The sequence below is a fragment of the Eurosta solidaginis genome, chromosome 1 (genome assembly GCF_040869045.1).
Source record: "Eurosta solidaginis isolate ZX-2024a chromosome 1, ASM4086904v1, whole genome shotgun sequence".
Classification (NCBI taxonomy): domain Eukaryota; kingdom Metazoa; phylum Arthropoda; class Insecta; order Diptera; family Tephritidae; genus Eurosta; species Eurosta solidaginis.
In genome coordinates, this window is record NC_090319.1 from 186,253,112 (window position 1) to 186,272,484 (window position 19,373).

The following is a 19,373-nucleotide window of genomic DNA, read 5'->3' on the forward strand; positions in this document are numbered from 1 at the left end:
TGGATTCGAAGCCTTCCCGGAGTAAGAGAGTATGGAGCAGTCCTGCTGCAAGGAGCTGCTGGGAGGATGACAATTTGTGGGACGGACGCAACAAATTAAATGGGGTCACACTGAAATGACAGTCCTTGGTCGGGAAAAATCCCGAGTCGCTCCGGTACATAGAACCGACTGCCTTGGGAAGCGCTGAAAGTGATGATCGTATTCTATGCCTAGCTTTCTCGCGCTCTTTGCCAAATTTTCTTTTAGTATACTCAAGTAGACATACTTATCCATTGTATTTTCTATAAATACGAGTTCTGCAACCCCAGCAGACGACATACAACCCGATGCCATGACTCCACCGCCACAGTGTTTAACCGTAGTTAGAATATTCTTTGGATGTAATGTGGTATTCTGCCTTTTCTAAACCAAAGTACGCCCTTCTGATCGGTAAACACAGAACTCACTCTCATCGGAAAATATCACCTTGTCCCAAAACCCAATTTAACTCGTTGGCGGTGGAGTCATGGTATGGGGTTGTATGTCGTCACTACTTCCGTACATCGGTTCCATCCATTATGTCTTTTCTTGGAAGTCGCATCTAGAGAAATGCTAGAAGACATCTTAGGTTAGCAGCAGCATTTATATTACTTTTAGTCTTGAATATGTGTTGTATATTTGTAATTTTTTTGGATGTTTTGATTGAAAAATTGTGAGCTAATGAAGAAAAATCAAATTTTCAATGAGAAGTATAGTTTTAACAAGTAAAAAATTCATCATTTATTCAAGAAATGTAGTCTGCAAATATTAAGAAAGTTGATTGAAAAATGATTTTAAATTTTTGATCACCGAATTTAAAGAAATTAAATTCAAATATGATTCCAAATTGTGATTGAAAAATTGTTCTCAGTTATTGATCATCAAAAGCAAACAAGTTTTATTATTCTCTATGTTCATTTTTATAAAATCTTAAAATTTATTCATCAAAGTTATTCGAAAATGATTTCAAAAAGTGATCGAAAAATGATTTTCAGTTTTTGATCATTAAAAGTAATCTTATTTTATTATTTATTTTGTTCAACTGTATGAAAACTCAGTATTTATTCGCAAGGAGTAATCAAATTGTATTGATATGAAGGAAAGTTCAAAAATTTATCATCTAAATGCTGTGGGGGATACGTTAAATGACGAACACTTTTGTGTATATGTGTATATATTTTTTCTAACTTCATGATTGAAAAAATGTGTGCACGTGAAAAAATAAGATTTTCAATGAAAAGTAAAATTTTAACAAGTATAAAATTTATTGTTCAAAGATAGTCGGAAAAGATTCAGAAAGCTGATTGAAAAATGATTAAAAATTTTTGATAACCTAAAGTAAACACATTTTAATTTATAGTGAATTTGAAATTAGAAAACTGTATGCTTTGTCAAAAATTGCTGTTTATTTTACGATTTTATGTTTTTGTAATTTTATTAAAAAAGCCAGTACGAAGAGCATTTGTAATATTAAGCACACATGTACGTACTTTTATTAAAAATTATACATATACATACAAACTGCTTTAATGAGCCACATATTTGGAATTCAAATGTAAGTTATTCTTCTACTATCACTTATTCCTCTAATTCCATTTTTTTCTTTTGCGTCAGCAACCGCTCGGGCTCCTTCTTAACAACTGGTAATATGTCAATAGGTTCCTTTTGTTTTTGTTCAGCTAACTTAATTAAAGCTTGAAAATCCATTGGTGGTGGGGCAGTGGTTTTCGATTCTTTCTACGCTGTTGTTCTTCTCCACGCTTCTTTCGTTCCTCTTCCAATCGTTCAGCTTCTGGATCATAAAGTGTTTTCGAATAGCTCGAAGGAATGCGGGTGGACTATGCTTGGTTATTTATTGCTACTACTATTACTTGTAGATGTACTTGCGGTGGACGTGATGCTCCTCGTACGCTGCGCTCAATTTCGCGTGTCAATGCTGCCTTAACGCACTCTTTCGTGCCTGAGAGGTCTTTAGGAGATTGTGGACGACTTTGTGCAAATCCTTTATCCTCCTTGACGTCTTTTACCTAGAATAAAGACAATGGTTTATTAAATTTTACTTATTCAAAGGTATTCACATAATTTTTACCTTTTCAATATATTTTGCATAGAAAGGATTGGCTTCTGTTGAGACATATCCATAATCATCCTGATCAGTCATGAAACCCGCAGTATTGTCCCCATCAACTGCATCTTCTAATACAGACTTGTTGGCAGATTTTGTGACTTTAAGCATTTTCTTTATCTTATTTTTGGATTTCTCGTCTCGCATTGATAGCAAATATTTACTCTGAAAGTAGAATCGAAGAAAACGAAAAAGTTACATTAACATGAATATATGCCAACACATAAACGCTGGAGGTCACAAGGATTTTGCGGAAAGGAGGTGGGATTGGAAAATTCTTCGACGATATCTCAAAACGGCGTCCACCTATGGAACTAAGGATCACTCCCTTTTAAAATACGCATTAACACCTTACATTTGATACCCATATTGTGCAAACGCATTCTAGAGTCACACCCAGATATCTCAATCGTGAGCGCAGAACTCATAAACTGCGTCAACTGGCAGCCGATGGTAACATTGGCATCCGACCACCTGCCCATACTTATTTCGCTCGAGCGTACCGCCGACTTTATCGTCACCGATAAACGCACTTTCATAAACTTCAAAAAAGGAAAGTGGGAAGAATATAAATCTTATACAGACAACCTCTTTGCTGCCCTCCCTATCCCGACTCATGCCCGCCAAGGGGAGCGTGCCTTCCGCAAGGTCATTGAATCCGCCTCGGCACGTTTCATTCCCGCCGGCAGAATTCCCGAGATCCGGCCCCACTTCCCGGCGGAGGCCGCAAACTTAGCGAGAGAACGTTACTTATAAGACAGCTTGATCCCTACGACCCCCAAATAAGGGATATAAACCAACGCATCAGATTGCTTGTGGATGAACACAAGCGAGCGAAATGGGAGGAGCACCTAAGAGGTTATAACCTCTCTACCGGTGTGGGTAAACTTTGGTCCACCGTAAAGTCTCTATCGAATCCGACTAAGCACAAAGACAAAGTTTCCATCGCCTTTGGCGACAAAGTGTTGTCGGATGCGAAAAAATGCGCGAGCGCTTTCTGCCGACAATATATAATGCATTCTACGGTCGACAAAGATAGACGGAGGGCCAACAGACACGCACATAAACACAAATTTAGCGGGTCACCAATCACCGTCATCGCTAAAGAGGTTGAGGACGCCATTGGTCGCGCTAAGCCATCCAAAGCAGTGGGCCCAGACGGCCGATGCTTAAAAGCCTAGGGAAAGAGGGTTTCAAATATTTAGCGCATGCCTTCAACCTGTCTCTTTCCACCTTTGTCATACCCGAGAAATGGAAAATGGCCAAGGTGGTCCCGCTACTAAAGCGTGGTAAACCAGCTAACATAGGAGAGTCGTATCGTCCGATATCTCTCCTATCGCCAGTGGCAAAGACGCTTGAAGCCATTTTGCTCCCTTATTTCCAAGCAAATTTGCAGCTATCCTCTCATCAGCATGGCTTCAGAAAACTCCATAGCACTACCACCGCGCTAAAAGCATTTTGAGGAAATACGGCACCTCAGAACCCAGCCGTATGAAGCGAAAAACACAAGCAGGTCCTCAATGAACTCAACAAACAGGCGTCAGACTTCTATGCCAGGAATTGCCAGGTGCATGCTGTACTCAAAGAACAATACCCTAAACTTGCAGAAGAGGAACGCATACTCCCCAGGGAAACGCGTGTCACTCTTGCTCAACTTCGTTCTGGATACTGTAACAGGTTAAACTCTTACCTATCCAGAATCAACCCCGACATACAAAATGTATGCCCCGCTTGCAATGTGTCCCCACATGACACCAACCATCTCTTTAATTGTAATGTGGAACCAACGCCTCTAACACCCCTTTCCTTATGGTCCACCCCTGTTGAAACAGCAAGTTTCCTTGGACTCACGTTAGACGATATTGATGACAATTTGTGATCGGTCGCGGCTGTTAGGTGGGGCGAAGCATTGCTACAACAACAACAGTGAAAAGGTAATGCAGCGGGAACAATTTGCACCGCCTAGCACATGGTCATGTAAAATTCGCCATTTGAAATCACGCAAAAAAAATAGATAGATGGCAAACTATTAGTGGCTCAGAATGTAGTATAAATGAACTAGTTTTGAACTAGAGATTCTCCTTATACCTATATGACACTACTTTATTTTCTCTGTATTTTTCTATTATATTTTTGTCGCCTTCCCTCCTAATACGATTTCACGACCGGTGTGTGTAAACTAAATTCCCAAAACCGAACGAAATACAAGGAAATTACAATCTAAAAACATTACAATAGCGTTTTAATTGTTTTATTACTATTTACTTATTATTATTTACAACTAGGAGACCCGGCAGACGTTGGCCTGCCCTGAATTTGACCAATCTGCATACATTTTAATAAGCCTTTTCCGTCTGACTCTGCCCACATTCCACATATCCACATTCTATAAACACATTCTAGGGGTACCCGCGTCCACGTTTTTGCCTATATCTCGAGACCCTAGTCACCCAGGGGTATGAAAATTACCCTCTATTAAAGCAACAGCTTTCATTTGATATCAATATTCTATAAACACATTCTAGGGGTACCCGAGTCCACTTTTTGGCCTATAGCTCGAGACCCTAGTCACCCAGGGGTATGAAAATTACCCTCTACTAAAGCACTCATCAACAGCTTTCATTTGATATCCATATTCTATAAACACACTCTAGGGGTACCCGGGTCCACGTCTTCGCCTATATCTCGAGATTTGTACACCAAATTTTTGCACGCGTATTAGCAGTCGACCCCTCAACTAGACTTTTAGCGGTAAAATTTTGTATAATATATAGAAAAAATTTAAACATTAATAGTCTACTCACATTTCTACCTCCAATGGAAAGGCATAATCCACATATGCTGGATGCTGAATATTCTTATTTAAGAGAGCGCGGTGTATGTTGTTGTTGTTTCAAAAGCATACTTCAAGACAACAACTAAACAAAAGGGGGTTGATATACATACTAAGTTATGTCTTATTGTTACATGTATTTTATTATTGTAAAATTTTTGTTTATACTTACTGTTCTTGAAAATTTGTTTACATTTGCGATATTCTGTACATTTGTTTATTTTTCATGCTTTCGCTTTTTGTACCTTCAACACAGATTTTTGGTCATTGCTAATTTAGTCGATCGAACATATTTATATGAGTAAGTCGTTTATTATATGTATATACGTAAACATTATGATGAATACGTTCTAATGGTTTGTTTTTTTTTATACCCCTAGTCCCGAAGATGGCTTTAGAATAAAGCCGAAATATCGACAAGAATAAATTATACAACTAGAATACAAAAAGTTGTGTTTTTATTTAAATTGGCCTTCAGCTCAAAAATTTAACAAGTAAGGAAGGCTAAGTTCGGGTGTAACCGAACATTACATACTCAGTTGAGAGCTGTGGAGACAAAGTAAGGGAAAATCACCACGTTGTAAAAAGAACCTAGGGTAACCCTGGAATGTGTTTGTATGACATGTGTATCAAATGGAAGGTATTAAGGAGTATTTTAAGAGGAAGTGGGCCATAGTTCTATAGATGGACGCCATTTAGGGATATCGCCATAAAGGTGGACCAGGCCTGACTCTAGAATTTGTTTGTACGATATGGGTATCAAATGAAATGTGTTAATGATAATTTTAAAAGCGAGTGGGCCTAAGTTCTATAGGTGGACGCCTTTTCGAGATATCGCCATAAAGGTGGACCAGGGGTGACTCTAGAATTTATTTTGTACAATATGGGTATCAAATGAAAGGTATTAATGAGTATTTTAAAAGGGCGTGGGCCTAAGTTCTATAGATGGACGCCGTTTCGAGATATCGCCATAAAGATGGACCAGGGGTGACTCTAGAATTTGTTTGTACGATATGGGTATCAAATGAAAGGTGTTAATGAGTATTTTAAAAAGGAGTGGGCCTTAGTTCTATGTGTGGACGCCTTTTCGAGATATCGCCATAAAGGTGGACCAGGGGTGACTCTAGAATTTGTTTGTACGATATGGGTATCAAATGAAAGGTGTTAATGAGTATTTTAAAAGGGCGTGGGCCTTAGTTCTATAGGTGGACGCCTGTTCGGAATATCGTTATAAAAGTGAGCCGGGGTGACTCTAGAATGCGTTTGCACAATATGGGTATCAAATGAAAGGTGTTAATGAGTATTTTAAAAGGGAGTGGGCCTTAGTTCTATAGGTGGACGCCTTTTCGAGATATCGCCATAAAGGTGGACCAGGGGTGACTCTAGAATTTGTTTGTACGATATGGGTATCAAATGAAAGGTGTTAATGAGTATTTTAAAAGGGCGTGGGCCTTAGTTCTATAGGTGGACGCCTTTTCGAAATATCGCCATAAAGGTGGATCAGGGGTGACTCTAGAATTTGTTTGTACGATATGGGTATCAAACTAAAGGTGTTAATGAGTATTTTAAAAGGGCGTGGGCCTTAGTTCTATAGGTGGATGCCTTTTCGAGATATCGCCATAAACGTGGACCAGGGGTGACTCTAGAATTTGTTTTTACGATGTGGGTATCAAATGAAAGGTGTTAATGAGTATTTTAAAAGGGCGTTGGCCTTAGTTCTATAGGTGGACGCCTTTTCGAAATATCGCCATAAAGGTGGACCAGGGGTGACTCTACAATTTGTTTGTACTATATGGGTATCAAATGAAAGGTGCTAATGAGTATTTTAAAAGGGCGTGGGCCTTTGTTCCATAGGCGGATGCCTTTTCGAGATATCGCCATAAACGTGGACCAGGGGTGACTATAGAATTTGTTTGTACGATATGGGTATCAAATGAAAGGTGTTAATGAGTATCTTAAAAGGACGTGGGCCTTAGTTCTATAGGTGGACGCCTTTTCGGAATATCGCCATAAAGGTGGACCAGGGGCGACTATAGAATTTGTTTGTACGATATGGGTATCAAATGAAAGGTGTTAATGAGTATTTTAAAAAGGAGTGGGCCTTAGTTCTATGTGTGGACGCCTTTTCGAGATATCGCCATAAACGTGGACCAGGGGTGACTCTAGAATTTGTTTGTACTATATGGGTATCAAATGAAAGGTGTTAATGAGTATTTTAAAAGGGCGTGGGCCTTAGTTCTATAGGTGGACGCCTTTTCGAAATATCGCCATAAAGGTGGACCAGGGGTGACTCTAGATTTTGTTTGTACTATATGGGTATCAAATGAAAGGTGCTAATGAGTATTTTAAAAGGGCGTGGGCCTTAGTTCTATAGGTGGACGCCTTTTCGAAATATCGCCATAAACGTGGACCAGGGGTGACTCTAGAATTTGTTTGTACGATATGGGTATCAAATGAAAGGTGTTAATGAGTATTTTAAAAGGGCGTGGGCCTTAGTTCTATAGGTGGACGCCTTTTCGAAATATCGCCATAAAGGTGGGCCAGGGGTGACTCTAGAATTTTTTTGTACGATATGGGTATCAAATGAAAGGTGTTAATGAGTATTTTAAAAAGGAGTGGTCCTTAGTTCTATATGTGGACGCCTTTTCGAGATATCGCCATAAAGGTGGACCAGGGATGACTCTAGAATGTGTTTGTACGATTTCGCCCTGCAAATTTTTTTCATTTTCTTCTACTTAATATGGTAGGTGTCACACCCATTTTACCAAATTTTTTTCTAAAGTTATATTTTGCGTCAATAGACCAATACAATTACCATGTTTCATCCCTTTTTTCGTATTTGGTATATAATTATGGCATTTTTTTCATTTTTCGTAATTTTCGATATCGAAAAAGTGGGCGTGGTCATAGTCGGATTTCGGCCATTTTTTACACCAATACAAAGTGAGTTGAGATAAGTACGTGAACTGAGTTTAGTAAAGATATATCGATTTTTGCTCAAGTTATCGTGTTAACGGCCGAGCGGAAAGAGAGACGGTCGACTGTGTATAAAAACTGGGCGTGGCTTCAACCGATTTCGCCCTTTTTCACAGAAAATAGTTATCGTTCTAGAATCTAAGCCTCTACCAAATTTCAGAAGGATTGGTAAATTTTTGTTCGATTTATGGCATTAAAAGTATCCTAGACAAATTAAATGAAAAAGGGCGGAGCCCCGCCCATTTTGAAATTTTCTTTTATTTTTCTATTTTGTTGCACCATATCATTACTTGGGTTGAATGTTGACATAATTTACTTATATACTGTAAAGATATTAACTTTTCTTTTAAAATTTGAATTTAAAAAGAAATTTTTAAAAAGTGGGCGTGGTCGTTCTCCGATTTTGCTAATTTTTATTAAGCAGACATATAGTATTAAGGGTAACGTTCCTGCCAAATTTCATCATGATATCTTCAACGACTGCCAAATTACAGCTTGCAAAACTTCTAAATTACCTTCTTTTAAAAGTGGGCGGTGCCACGCCTATTGTCCAAAATTTTACTAGTTTTCTATTCTGCGTCATAAGTTCAACTCACCTACCAAGTTTCATCGCTTAATCCATATTTGGTAATGAATTATCGCACTTTTTCGATTTTTCGAAATTTTCGATATCGAAAAAGTGGGCGTGGTTATTGTCCGATATCGTTCATTTGAAATAGCGATCTGAGATGAGTGCCCAGGAACCTACATACCAAATTTCATCAAGATACCTCAAAATTTACTCAAGTTATCGTGTTAACGGACGGACGGACATGGCTCAATCGAATTTTTTTCGATACTGATGATTTTGATATATGGAAGTCTATATCTATCTCGATTCCTTTATACCTGTACAACCAACCGTTATCCAATCAAAGTTAATATACTCTGTGAGCTCTGCTCAACTGAGTATAACAACCAACCGTTATCCAATCAAAGTTAATATACTCTGTGAGCTCTGCTCAACTGAGTATAAAAAATATATTATTTAATATAAAGGCTATTAATTCTTATCAAAATATTAAAATTCAATAATAATGTATAAATTAAATCTCACTTATACACTATTGTAGAAACGTGGAAATAAATTTTTGTAATTTCGTGTATGTATGTGTGCATATTCACATAACAGGGTTGCTACAAAAAGGTTCAACGCTAAAAATTTAGAAACTTGTCAACTCAAATATTTATATTCTGTATAAAAAGTTTTGACAAAATAACTTTTTTAATTCTTATATCGGCATATATAATTCTAAATATCGGCATATTTGTAGAAATGTAGAACGGTTTGATGTATTTTATGTTAATTTTTATTTGCTTTTCATGAAATTATGTTTTATGTGTCGGTGTTATGCCAATTTCACACATAGGCTTAATGAAATAATTAATGAACTTTTCTCCATTAAAGGCCTAATTGAACTCAATCTTCCATACAAAATACAAATTTTTAATTATCTCATTATTGCTTTATTGAATGCCTAATCGAGTGAAAAATTGAATCGGTTTTGTTTAGAGCTTCGAATTTTATTGTCAATGTAAGAAATGACAATCAAAAATAAATTATTTTCAATAATTTACAAAAAATAGAAAAACACGAAAAAATTCTAAATTTAATTTTCGCTGCATTTGCTGCAAAAGATAATATGGCTTTTTCGAAATTAGTCACATATTTGGTTAGGAGCAACATCTATGGGTAGTTCCCCATGCGTTTTATTTTGATTGTATTTATAGTTAAAAAGAAAACGGCTGCTTTCAATTTTAACTATTTTTTCTAAAAACGAATTATTTTTTGGGGCTGTTGACAGATGTTCGCTTAATGAAACAAAAGCGCCTGTATGAAAAGGGAAACTTAATTATTTCATTAAATAGAATTGTGATTTGATTAAGTTTCTGTGGGAAAACGGTATTAGGCGAATGAAATGGAGCGAAATTATAAAACTTTGCAATTCTTGGGTGTTGTGGCGAAATAATGCGCTAAACTAGATTCATTTATTGAACATATAACTGAAAGTGATGTGAAATTATTATTTAACAAATAATTTTTTTTACCACCACGGCAGCCAACCATATAATTGAGCCATGGCAGGAAAAGTAAAAAAAACCCTCAGGAACAAGAGTGAATAATTCCATGTGAAATTTTTCCGCCACGAAATAAAGTGAAAAAAATTATGCACCACAGCAACACTTTTGCGCCTACATAAACCCTGTTTCAGTGTTTTACGTTTTTGCACAAAACACTTTTTTACCGTTTTCAACCAAACCAACGACGACAACCAAGAATTTCCCGTTATGTTTTTCCGAAGTCCACCAATCGTCTCGACTTTTTCAATCATTCGGCGCATTCGGTAATGGTATCCATTTTGAATTCGCTGTCATTTTCGGTCTGCCGAATCCAGCGAGTGCCTGTCAGAATGCTTGACAGATAAGTCAACACACTTGTACTTGTACACTATGCCACAGGCGATACTAGTATTTATTATTAGGCTAACTTTGTTAGATTATATGCCCATTAATCGGATGCCTAGATCCCATAATCCTAATTTGTTTATGTCGCTTAAAATTATGAAATCAATTTTATTTTAGTAAATATGTTTGCGTGAATAATTTCAATGTTTTTGTTTCTTTTTCTTTTTTTTTCTAATTTATTCTGCTTTGCTATATCTTAGTATTATATCGTTCACAGACGATATTTTATGGTAGATATGGTCATATATATTCATCTCCATTTCATGAATATGAATGTTTACAAATTTAATAAAAATTAATTACGTACAAAGATCTCAATGGGAATCCCAACATTAAATATCCGAATATTAGAATCTTCATATTTCCACAATGATAACATTAAAACCCGGAAAAAGGTCCAAGTGCACTTATTGTGTTTTTATATATAACTGTTTATTCACATCACTTAATTTTTTCGCACTTTAAGTACTTTATTTTTTTCTTTCATTTAGTTTTTTTTAGTAAACTCTGCCTTCTTTCTCATTACATAATTTTTTTATATTTTTATTTTGTATGAAGGTATCCTCTATTCTATTCGAAATTTTCGTTTTGTGTCACACTTATGTTCATACTACATATGTATTTATACAAAATTAAACTCGGTAAAGCGCCAATTGCATACCTAACGGGTGGCGTGAAATAGGCTAAATTCCTTAAGCACATTTCTTCGTTTTTAACTGAAAGTTCGTGTTTTTGAATTATGACACTATTGAAGTAAATGGGCGATATATGTATATGGGAGATATAGGCCTACTGGGGAACCGAGCACACAAAACTAACTTCGGTAGCGCCCCAACGGGGTCCTCCCGGGTGGTGTGGAAAAACCTGTTTTACAATTTAATTTCAAGTAATTTCACCTTAAGTCTATGTCAATTTCTTTTGATTTTACATATTTTTTATATTTTTGTTTAAGGAGCTCCATACCAAGAGGTTATAATTACATTTGAAAATTTTGTAGAAAATTTAAGAAAATACAATAAAAATTACAATGTCTTAATGAAAAATTTAAGTAAGTTAGACCAGTTTGCTATATTTCCGCTCACTGCTTAACTATTAACGCATTATATCACTACCACCAACACTGGATTCATAAACTGAACTGAAAAAAATAAGAGTTGGTCGAATTTCGACCACAGGCGATACTAGTATATATAATACCACGAACAGTATTCCTGCAAAGATTTCAAGGGTTTTTTATTTCGCCCTGCAGAACTTTTTCATTTTCTTCTACTTAATATGGTAGGTGTCACACCCATTTTACAAAGTTTTTTTCTAAAGTTATATTTTGCGTCAATAAACCAATCCAATTACCATGTTTCATCCTTTTTTCGTATTTGGTATAGAATTATGGCATTTTTTAAATTTTTCGTAACTTTCGATATCGAAAAAGTGGGCGTGGTCATAGTCCGATTTCGGCCATTTTTTATACTAATACAAAGTGAGTTCAGATAAGTACGTGAACTGAGTTTAGTAAAGATATATCGATTTTTGCTCAAGTTATCGTGTTAACGGCCGAGCGGAAGGACAGACGGTCGACTGTGTATAAAAACTGGGCGTGGCTTCAACCGATTTCGCCCTTTTTCACAGAAATAAGTTATCGTCCAAGAATCTAAGCCCCTTGACAGATAAGTCAACACACTTGTACTTGTACACTATGCCACAGGCGATACTAGTATTTATTATTAGGCTAACTTTGTTAGATTATATGCCCATTAATCGGATGCCTAGATCCCATAATCCTAATTTGTTTATGTCGCTTAAAATTATGAAATCAATTTTATTTTAGTAAATATGTTTGCGTGAATAATTTCAATGTTTTTGTTTCTTTTTCTTTTTTTTTCTAATTTATTCTGCTTTGCTATATCTTAGTATTATATCGTTCACAGACGATATTTTATGGTAGATATGGTCATATATATTCATCTCTATTTCATGAATATGAATGTTTACAAATTTAATAAAAATTAATTACGTACAAAGATCTCAATGGGAATCCCAACATTAAATATCCGAATATTAGAATCTTCATATTTCCACAATGATAACATTAAAACCCGGAAAAAGGTCCAAGTGCACTTATTGCGTTTTTATATATAACTGTTTATTCACATCACTTAATTTTTTCGCACTTTAAGTACTTTATTTTTTTCTTTCATTTAGTTTTTTTTAGTAAACTCTGCCTTCTTTCTCATTACATAATTTTTTTATATTTTTATTTTGTATGAAGGTATCCTCTATTCTATTCGAAATTGTCGTTTTGTGTCACACTTATGTTCATACTACATATGTATTTATACAAAATTAAACTCGGTAAAGCGCCAATTGCATACCTAACGGGTGGCGTGAAATAGGCTAAATTCCTTAAGCACATTTCTTCGTTTTTAACTGAAAGTTCGTGTTTTTGAATTATGACACTATTGAAGTAAATGGGCGATATATGTATATGGGAGATATAGGCCTACTGGGGAACCGAGCACACAAAACTAACTTCGGTAGCGCCCCAACGGGGTCCTCCCGGGTGGTGTGGAAAAACCTGTTTTACAATTTAATTTCAAGTAATTTCACCTTAAGTCTATGTCAATTTCTTTTGATTTTACATATTTTTTATATTTTTGTTTAAGGAGCTCCATACCAAGAGGTTATAATTACATTTGAAAATTTTGTAGAAAATTTAAGAAAATACAATAAAAATTACAATGTCTTAATGAAAAATTTAAGTAAGTTAGACCAGTTTGCTATATTTCCGCTCACTGCTTAACTATTAACGCATTATATCACTACCACCAACACTGGATTCATAAACTGAACTGAAAAAAATAAGAGTTGGTCGAATTTCGACCACAGGCGATACTAGTATATATAATACCACGAACAGTATTCCTGCAAAGATTTCAAGGGTTTTTTATTTCGCCCTGCAGAACTTTTTCATTTTCTTCTACTTAATATGGTGGGTGTCACACCCATTTTACAAAGTTTTTTTCTAAAGTTATATTTTGCGTCAATAAACCAATCCAATTACCATGTTTCATCCTTTTTTCGTATTTGGTATAGAATTATAGCATTTTTTAAATTTTTCGTAACTTTCGATATCGAAAAAGTGGGCGTGGTCATAGTCCGATTTCGGCCATTTTTTATACTAATACAAAGTGAGTTCAGATAAGTACGTGAACTGAGTTTAGTAAAGATATATCGATTTTTGCTCAAGTTATCGTGTTAACGGCCGAGCGGAAGGACAGACGGTCGACTGTGTATAAAAACTGGGCGTGGCTTCAACCGATTTCGCCCTTTTTCACAGAAATAAGTTATCGTCCAAGAATCTAAGTCCCTATCAAATTTCACAAGGATTGGCAAATTTTTGTTCGACTTATGGCATTAAAAGTATCCTAGACAAATTAAATGAAAAAGGGCGGAGCCACGCCTATTTTGAAATTTTCTTTTATTTTTGCATTTTGTTTCACCATATCATTACTGGAGTTGAATCTTGACATAATTTACTTATATACTGTAAAGATATTAAATTTTTTGTTAAAATTTGACTTAAAAATTTTTTTTTTTTTAAGTGGGCGTGGTCGCTCTCCGATTTTGCTAATTTTTACTAAGCATACATATAGTAATAGGAGTAACGTTCCTGCCAAATTTCATCATGATATCTTCAACGACTGCCAAATTACAGCTTGTAAAACTTTTAAATTACCTTCTTTTAAAAGTGGGCGGTGCCACGCCCATTGACCAAAATTTTACTAATTTTATATTCTGCGTCATAAGTTCAACCCATCTACCAAGTTTCATCCTTTTATTCGTCTTTGGTAATGAATTATCGCATTTTTTCGGTTTTTCGAAATTTTCGATATCGAAAAAGTGGGCGTGGTTATAGTCCGATATTGTTCATTTTAAATAGCTCTCTGAGAAGAGTGCTCAGGAACCTACATACTAAATTTCATCAAGATACCTCAAAATTTACTCAAGTTATCGTGTTAACGGACGGACGGACGGACGGACATGGCTCAATCAAACTTTTTTTCGATCCTGATGATTTTGATATATGGAAGTCTATATCTATCTCGATTCCTTTATACCTGTACAACCAACCGTTATCCAATCAAAGTTAATATACTCTGTGAGCTCTGCTCAACTGAGTATAAAAATTGAGGATCAGTTATAAGCTTATTTAAATCAGTATCATAATGTTGTTCCGTTTGTAAAATTTTAAAGCTCAGTTCCGAAGTCTGTATTGCACGAACTTCAAAGGCTCTGGACAGAGTATCCGCGACAACATTGGATTCTCCTTTAATATGCTGTATGTCATCAGTGAACTGTGCTATGAATTCCAAATGTCTCGTTTGTCTGGGACTCCGTTCTGTTTTTTGAATTTAAGGCAGTGGTCAATGGTTTATGGTCCGTATAAACTGTAAATTGCCGTCTTTTCAAAAGGTATCTAAAATGTTTAATATTTATATGGGGTATTCCATCCCATTTCGACTAATTTTTAACCCGACCCCTTTAGAATTGGCTGAAAGTTTTTCTTCTTTTTCTAGCTTACGAGAGACGTTTTTCAGAAGTTTTTCAAATTTTTCCATCCAACTCAAAAAAAAATTTTGAATTTTTAAAAAAACACCGTTTTTGTTTTCAAAATGCTATAACATTTTCATAAACAGACCGTTTGGGATCTTTATTTTTTTAAAAATTTGTTTTTAAATGTCCTTTTCGAAGAGATTCAAAACAAAAATTTAAAGATCTTTTTTTTAATTTTCCAGTTTTTCGAGATTTTTTGAATTTCGCCCTTTTTTTTTTTTTGTTTTTCTCATAAAAAACTTCAATCAATTCTGCAATCATCCCCACTAATCCCGGAGTGGGCCGAGAATTTATTGAATTTATATAATTGAAAAAAAAAACTTTAAAATTTTTTTTGTATTTTTTCCGAAAAGTACATTTAAAAACAAATTTTGAAAAAAAAGATCCCAAACGGTCAATTTTTGAAAAAGTTATAGCATTTTAAAACAAAAACGGTGTTTTTTTAAAAATTCATAATTTTTTTTGAGTTCGATGAAAAAATTTGAAAAACTTCTGAAAAACGTCTTTCGTAGCCTAGAAAAAGAAGAAAAACTTTCAGCCAATTCTAAAGGGGTCGGGTTCAAAATTGGTTGAAATGGGATGGAATACCCCTTATACATTGCCAATAATTCCCTATCAAAAGACTGTATTTAATTTTAGTTCGAGAAAGTTTTTTAGAAAAGAGCGCAATGGGTTCAAATTTATTATTGTAATTTTGTTGTATAACGCCCCCAATCGCTATGTTAGATGCATCTACTGTTAAAGATAATTTAGCATCTTTGTTAAACTGATTTAACAGTATCGTAGATGAAAATTTATCTTTAATGCATTCAAAAGCTTCACATGAATTCCCGTTCCATACTAATGTTTTGTCACGTTTTTGATCTCAAACCCCTCCCATGGAGATGTTGATAGAAAGTACCAAAGTTAAAATGACGGTGTTACCGGCAAAACATAAAAAACAAATTAACATATGCACTTTTATTAAGAATATCAGCACTGACCGATTTTGGCTACTAACCAATTTTTATGTCGTAAAAAAGGTACGAAAAATACTTTAAATTTGCTTCAGCTTGTAAATTGGGCACCTCAAGCTTGATAATTACAAAATTGAAGAAGATGGTGTAGATGTGAGGTATTTTTCGTACCTTTTTTATGACATGAAAATTGGTTCGTAGCCAAAATCGGTCAGTAAAATATGGCTTTATATTCAAGCGTTAAACACATACAGCATAAAGAAACTAATTATTCCCATAATGATTTCCTTACAAACGCCTGGGTTGTTTGAAAAACCCTTCTAGTACTTCGTTTACAGAAAGTGGTGTTCAATATGGATATTCAATGAAGCGAGTCCATTCAAACGTTCTTGACTGATTGTACTCCGCAAGTATGATTTTAACCTTCTGAGGGCAGAAAATGTGGGCAATGTCTTATTTACATGTTCGAAAGCATTTGGATTCACCATCTGAAAAAATAAGATAAATAAGAAATATAGCATACAAATTTTGTAAGTAATTATCAAAATTGTACCCACCTCAAGTGCATCAAACACGTTTTTAAAATTCTGACCATCGACTCGCCTTCTCCGCATTTTGACTTCCATTGCAAACTCAGTTTTGGAACAGTTCACAACACTTTCATAAAATTCATGCAGTTTATTGCATTTTTTCAGCGTTGTATTCATTAATGGGGAACAAAACACAGAAATTTTCGAAAATCAGTTGGTGTTTCAAGTAACGGCTATTGATATGAGTTATGAATGCATCAAGGAATTGACCCTATAATAATCTGAGACACTCTCAGTATCAACGTTGCATCTATTTAATTGATTCTTGTGTAGCGCAACTCTCTCAAGGGGTTGCCAGCGCACTATATAGCTTCTCCAATACAATTGTCACCTCACCTACCCGTGGCGAATACTGTTTCATTAACAGCCGAGGCTCTGGCGACCCCGAACTCCTTATGGATCAAGGGGGTAGGAGTGCGGTATGGCCTAGAAGGTTTCATGTGGTCATCACAAATCGTTTCCCGAGATAGTCGGGCTGGTACCTTTATTGTGCTTGTTACCGGAAGTACCGGATCTGCATCCGGCAAAAGACCATCAACATCGATAACACTCCCCAAGGTCATCAAGGAGTGTCCTTATCGCTACAACAACAACAGCAACGTTTGGAATTGCACGCTAGAAATAGCAGCTTGAAACTGAGAAGCTTGTGCTGAAGTTTTGTCGTTTTTCCCTTCTGCTATCTGTTTAGGCCAACAGCCTAAATATTTCGGACCACCCTAACGCGCGCATTAGTTATTTTATTATTAATACCGGTAACGGCTAACACCAGCTGAGAGCTAACTTTGAAGGGGAAAAACTCAACGAAATTTAGCTATCGGCAGGTGCCGCGGACTTTTTGGGGGTTTGACTCCTTCTATTTTGGAACGTTCATGAGCCACCAGCTAGCCCCAGGTGAGTAATCTAGAGCCAATCTTTTCCACATTTTACATTTTAATATTTTTGCGATTGTTATTTAATTGATACTTGATTAATCATTGTCATAAATGTGAATTTACCAAGTGCAGAGTGAAGTGTGCATATAATTAATGTTTTTTCGTTAACTAATATATCTTTTTCTGAATTATAATCCCGTTCATATTTACGCATTTGGAATTAATAAATTTATATTTTTATGCTTTGAATTTGCTAAGTGGTGTGTGAATTAATTATTTTACTTCGTACATATAATCTTCTTTGTTTATAAATAAATTGTGATTACTCGTTATTAATTCACTATTTTATTTCTTTCTATTTGCGTGCATCGCGCCCGATCATCCCGGAGCCACACTGCCCCGCAAAACATTTGGTCCTTACGCGCCGAGGAAGTTAATATTCCGAAACACAGCAAATTTTTTACCATCATAAATTAACCAGCACGTGTGGAAGAACCTGAGAGCTTAGATATTATTTATAAAAGGTATCAAATTCACAGACAATTAAAATCAACCAGCGAAGAACAAAACGAACGAGCAACGCATACAGTCCAACTGGTCAGTACAACACACTTACAGCCATAAAATCATCCCGTCATCAAAATCATCACATACAATCCTTCAATACATTATCACATCATCATCACAACATCAACAGTCCACTCATCGACATCACATACAGTCCATTAACATCGAGATCACATCACATACAGTCCATTTATCACATCAACACAGCGCAGCCCAACGATCAACTTTAGAAACACAAGGTGCGTGGTTGCTTGGTTGCACAAATTTTTTTTCTATTTACGTGATTTTACGTACGTAAGGTGCATTCCGTGATAGTTACAAAAAAAAGGCAAAGCACGTGAAATTGTTAGATTTCGTATTTAATAAACACACAACGCCTTTTGACTATCGGGTAATTCCCCCCACCAGTGGTAAGGGTTACCCGACACAGCTCAAGGCAAGACAGTCAGTGAATTTTTTTTAGTTTTTTTTTTTATCACACACTCATCACTGCACTGTGTTGTAACCCTCGTTGTTGTTGTTGTTGTTGTTGTAGCAATGCTCGCCCCACCTAATTGCCGCGATCAATCACAAATTGTCATCAATATCCTCTAACAGGAGTCCAAGGAAACTTGCCGTTTCAACAGGAGTGGACCATAAGGAAAGGGGTTTTAGAGGCGTTGGTTCCACATTACAATTGAAGAGATGGTTGGTGTCATGTGGGGACACATTGCAAGCGGGGCATACATTTTGTATGTCGGGGTTGATTCTGGATAGGTAAGAGTTTAACCTGTTACAATATCCAGAACGAAGTTGAGCAAGAGTGACGCGCGTTTCCCTGGGGAGTATGCGTTCCTCTTCCGCGAGTTTTGGATAATTTTCGTTAAGTACTGGATTCACCGGGAAATTCCCGGCATAAAGGTCCGACGCCTATTTATGGAGTTCGCCAAGGACCTGCTTGTGTTTTTTCACTTCATATGGCTGGGTTCTCAGGTGTCGTATTTCCTCAAAATGCTTACGGAGATGACTCCTTAAGCCCCTAGGCGGTGCTGGTTCATCAATCAGATGTCTGTTGGGATGCTGTTTGTATGTAGTCATGAGCGTTTCTTTATCTTTTCCCCAAGTACTGCCAGCGAGGGATTTGACGATTTTGTTACGGCTCTGAATTCTCGGAACAATTGCGGCTGCGTGCTCACCAAAATGTAGATCCTGATCAAACGTCACACCCAAGATTTTGGGGTGTAGGACAGTCGGTAGCGTAGTGCCATCGACGTGGATGTTCAAAATGGTCGACATTTGGGACGTCCATGTTGTAAATAAGGTCGCGGAAGATTTAGTCGG

The 19,373-nt window shown here is 36.1% G+C and overlaps 1 protein-coding gene across 1 annotated transcript in view; it reads right to left on the reverse strand.

The window, feature by feature from the left end:
• Nucleotides 1-1,500: 1,500 nt before the first annotated feature.
• Nucleotides 1,501-19,373, reverse strand: part of LOC137240176 (protein SPT2 homolog) — a 238,723-nt gene continuing 220,850 nt past the window's right edge. The window contains exons 3-4 of the mRNA XM_067766115.1: nucleotides 2,108-2,308; nucleotides 1,501-2,045 (exon numbers count right to left, since the gene is read on the reverse strand). Of these exons, the coding sequence (XP_067622216.1) occupies nucleotides 1,857-2,045; nucleotides 2,108-2,308 (390 nt within the window). The 3' untranslated portion in view covers nucleotides 1,501-1,856. The remainder of the gene's footprint in view (nucleotides 2,046-2,107; nucleotides 2,309-19,373) is intronic.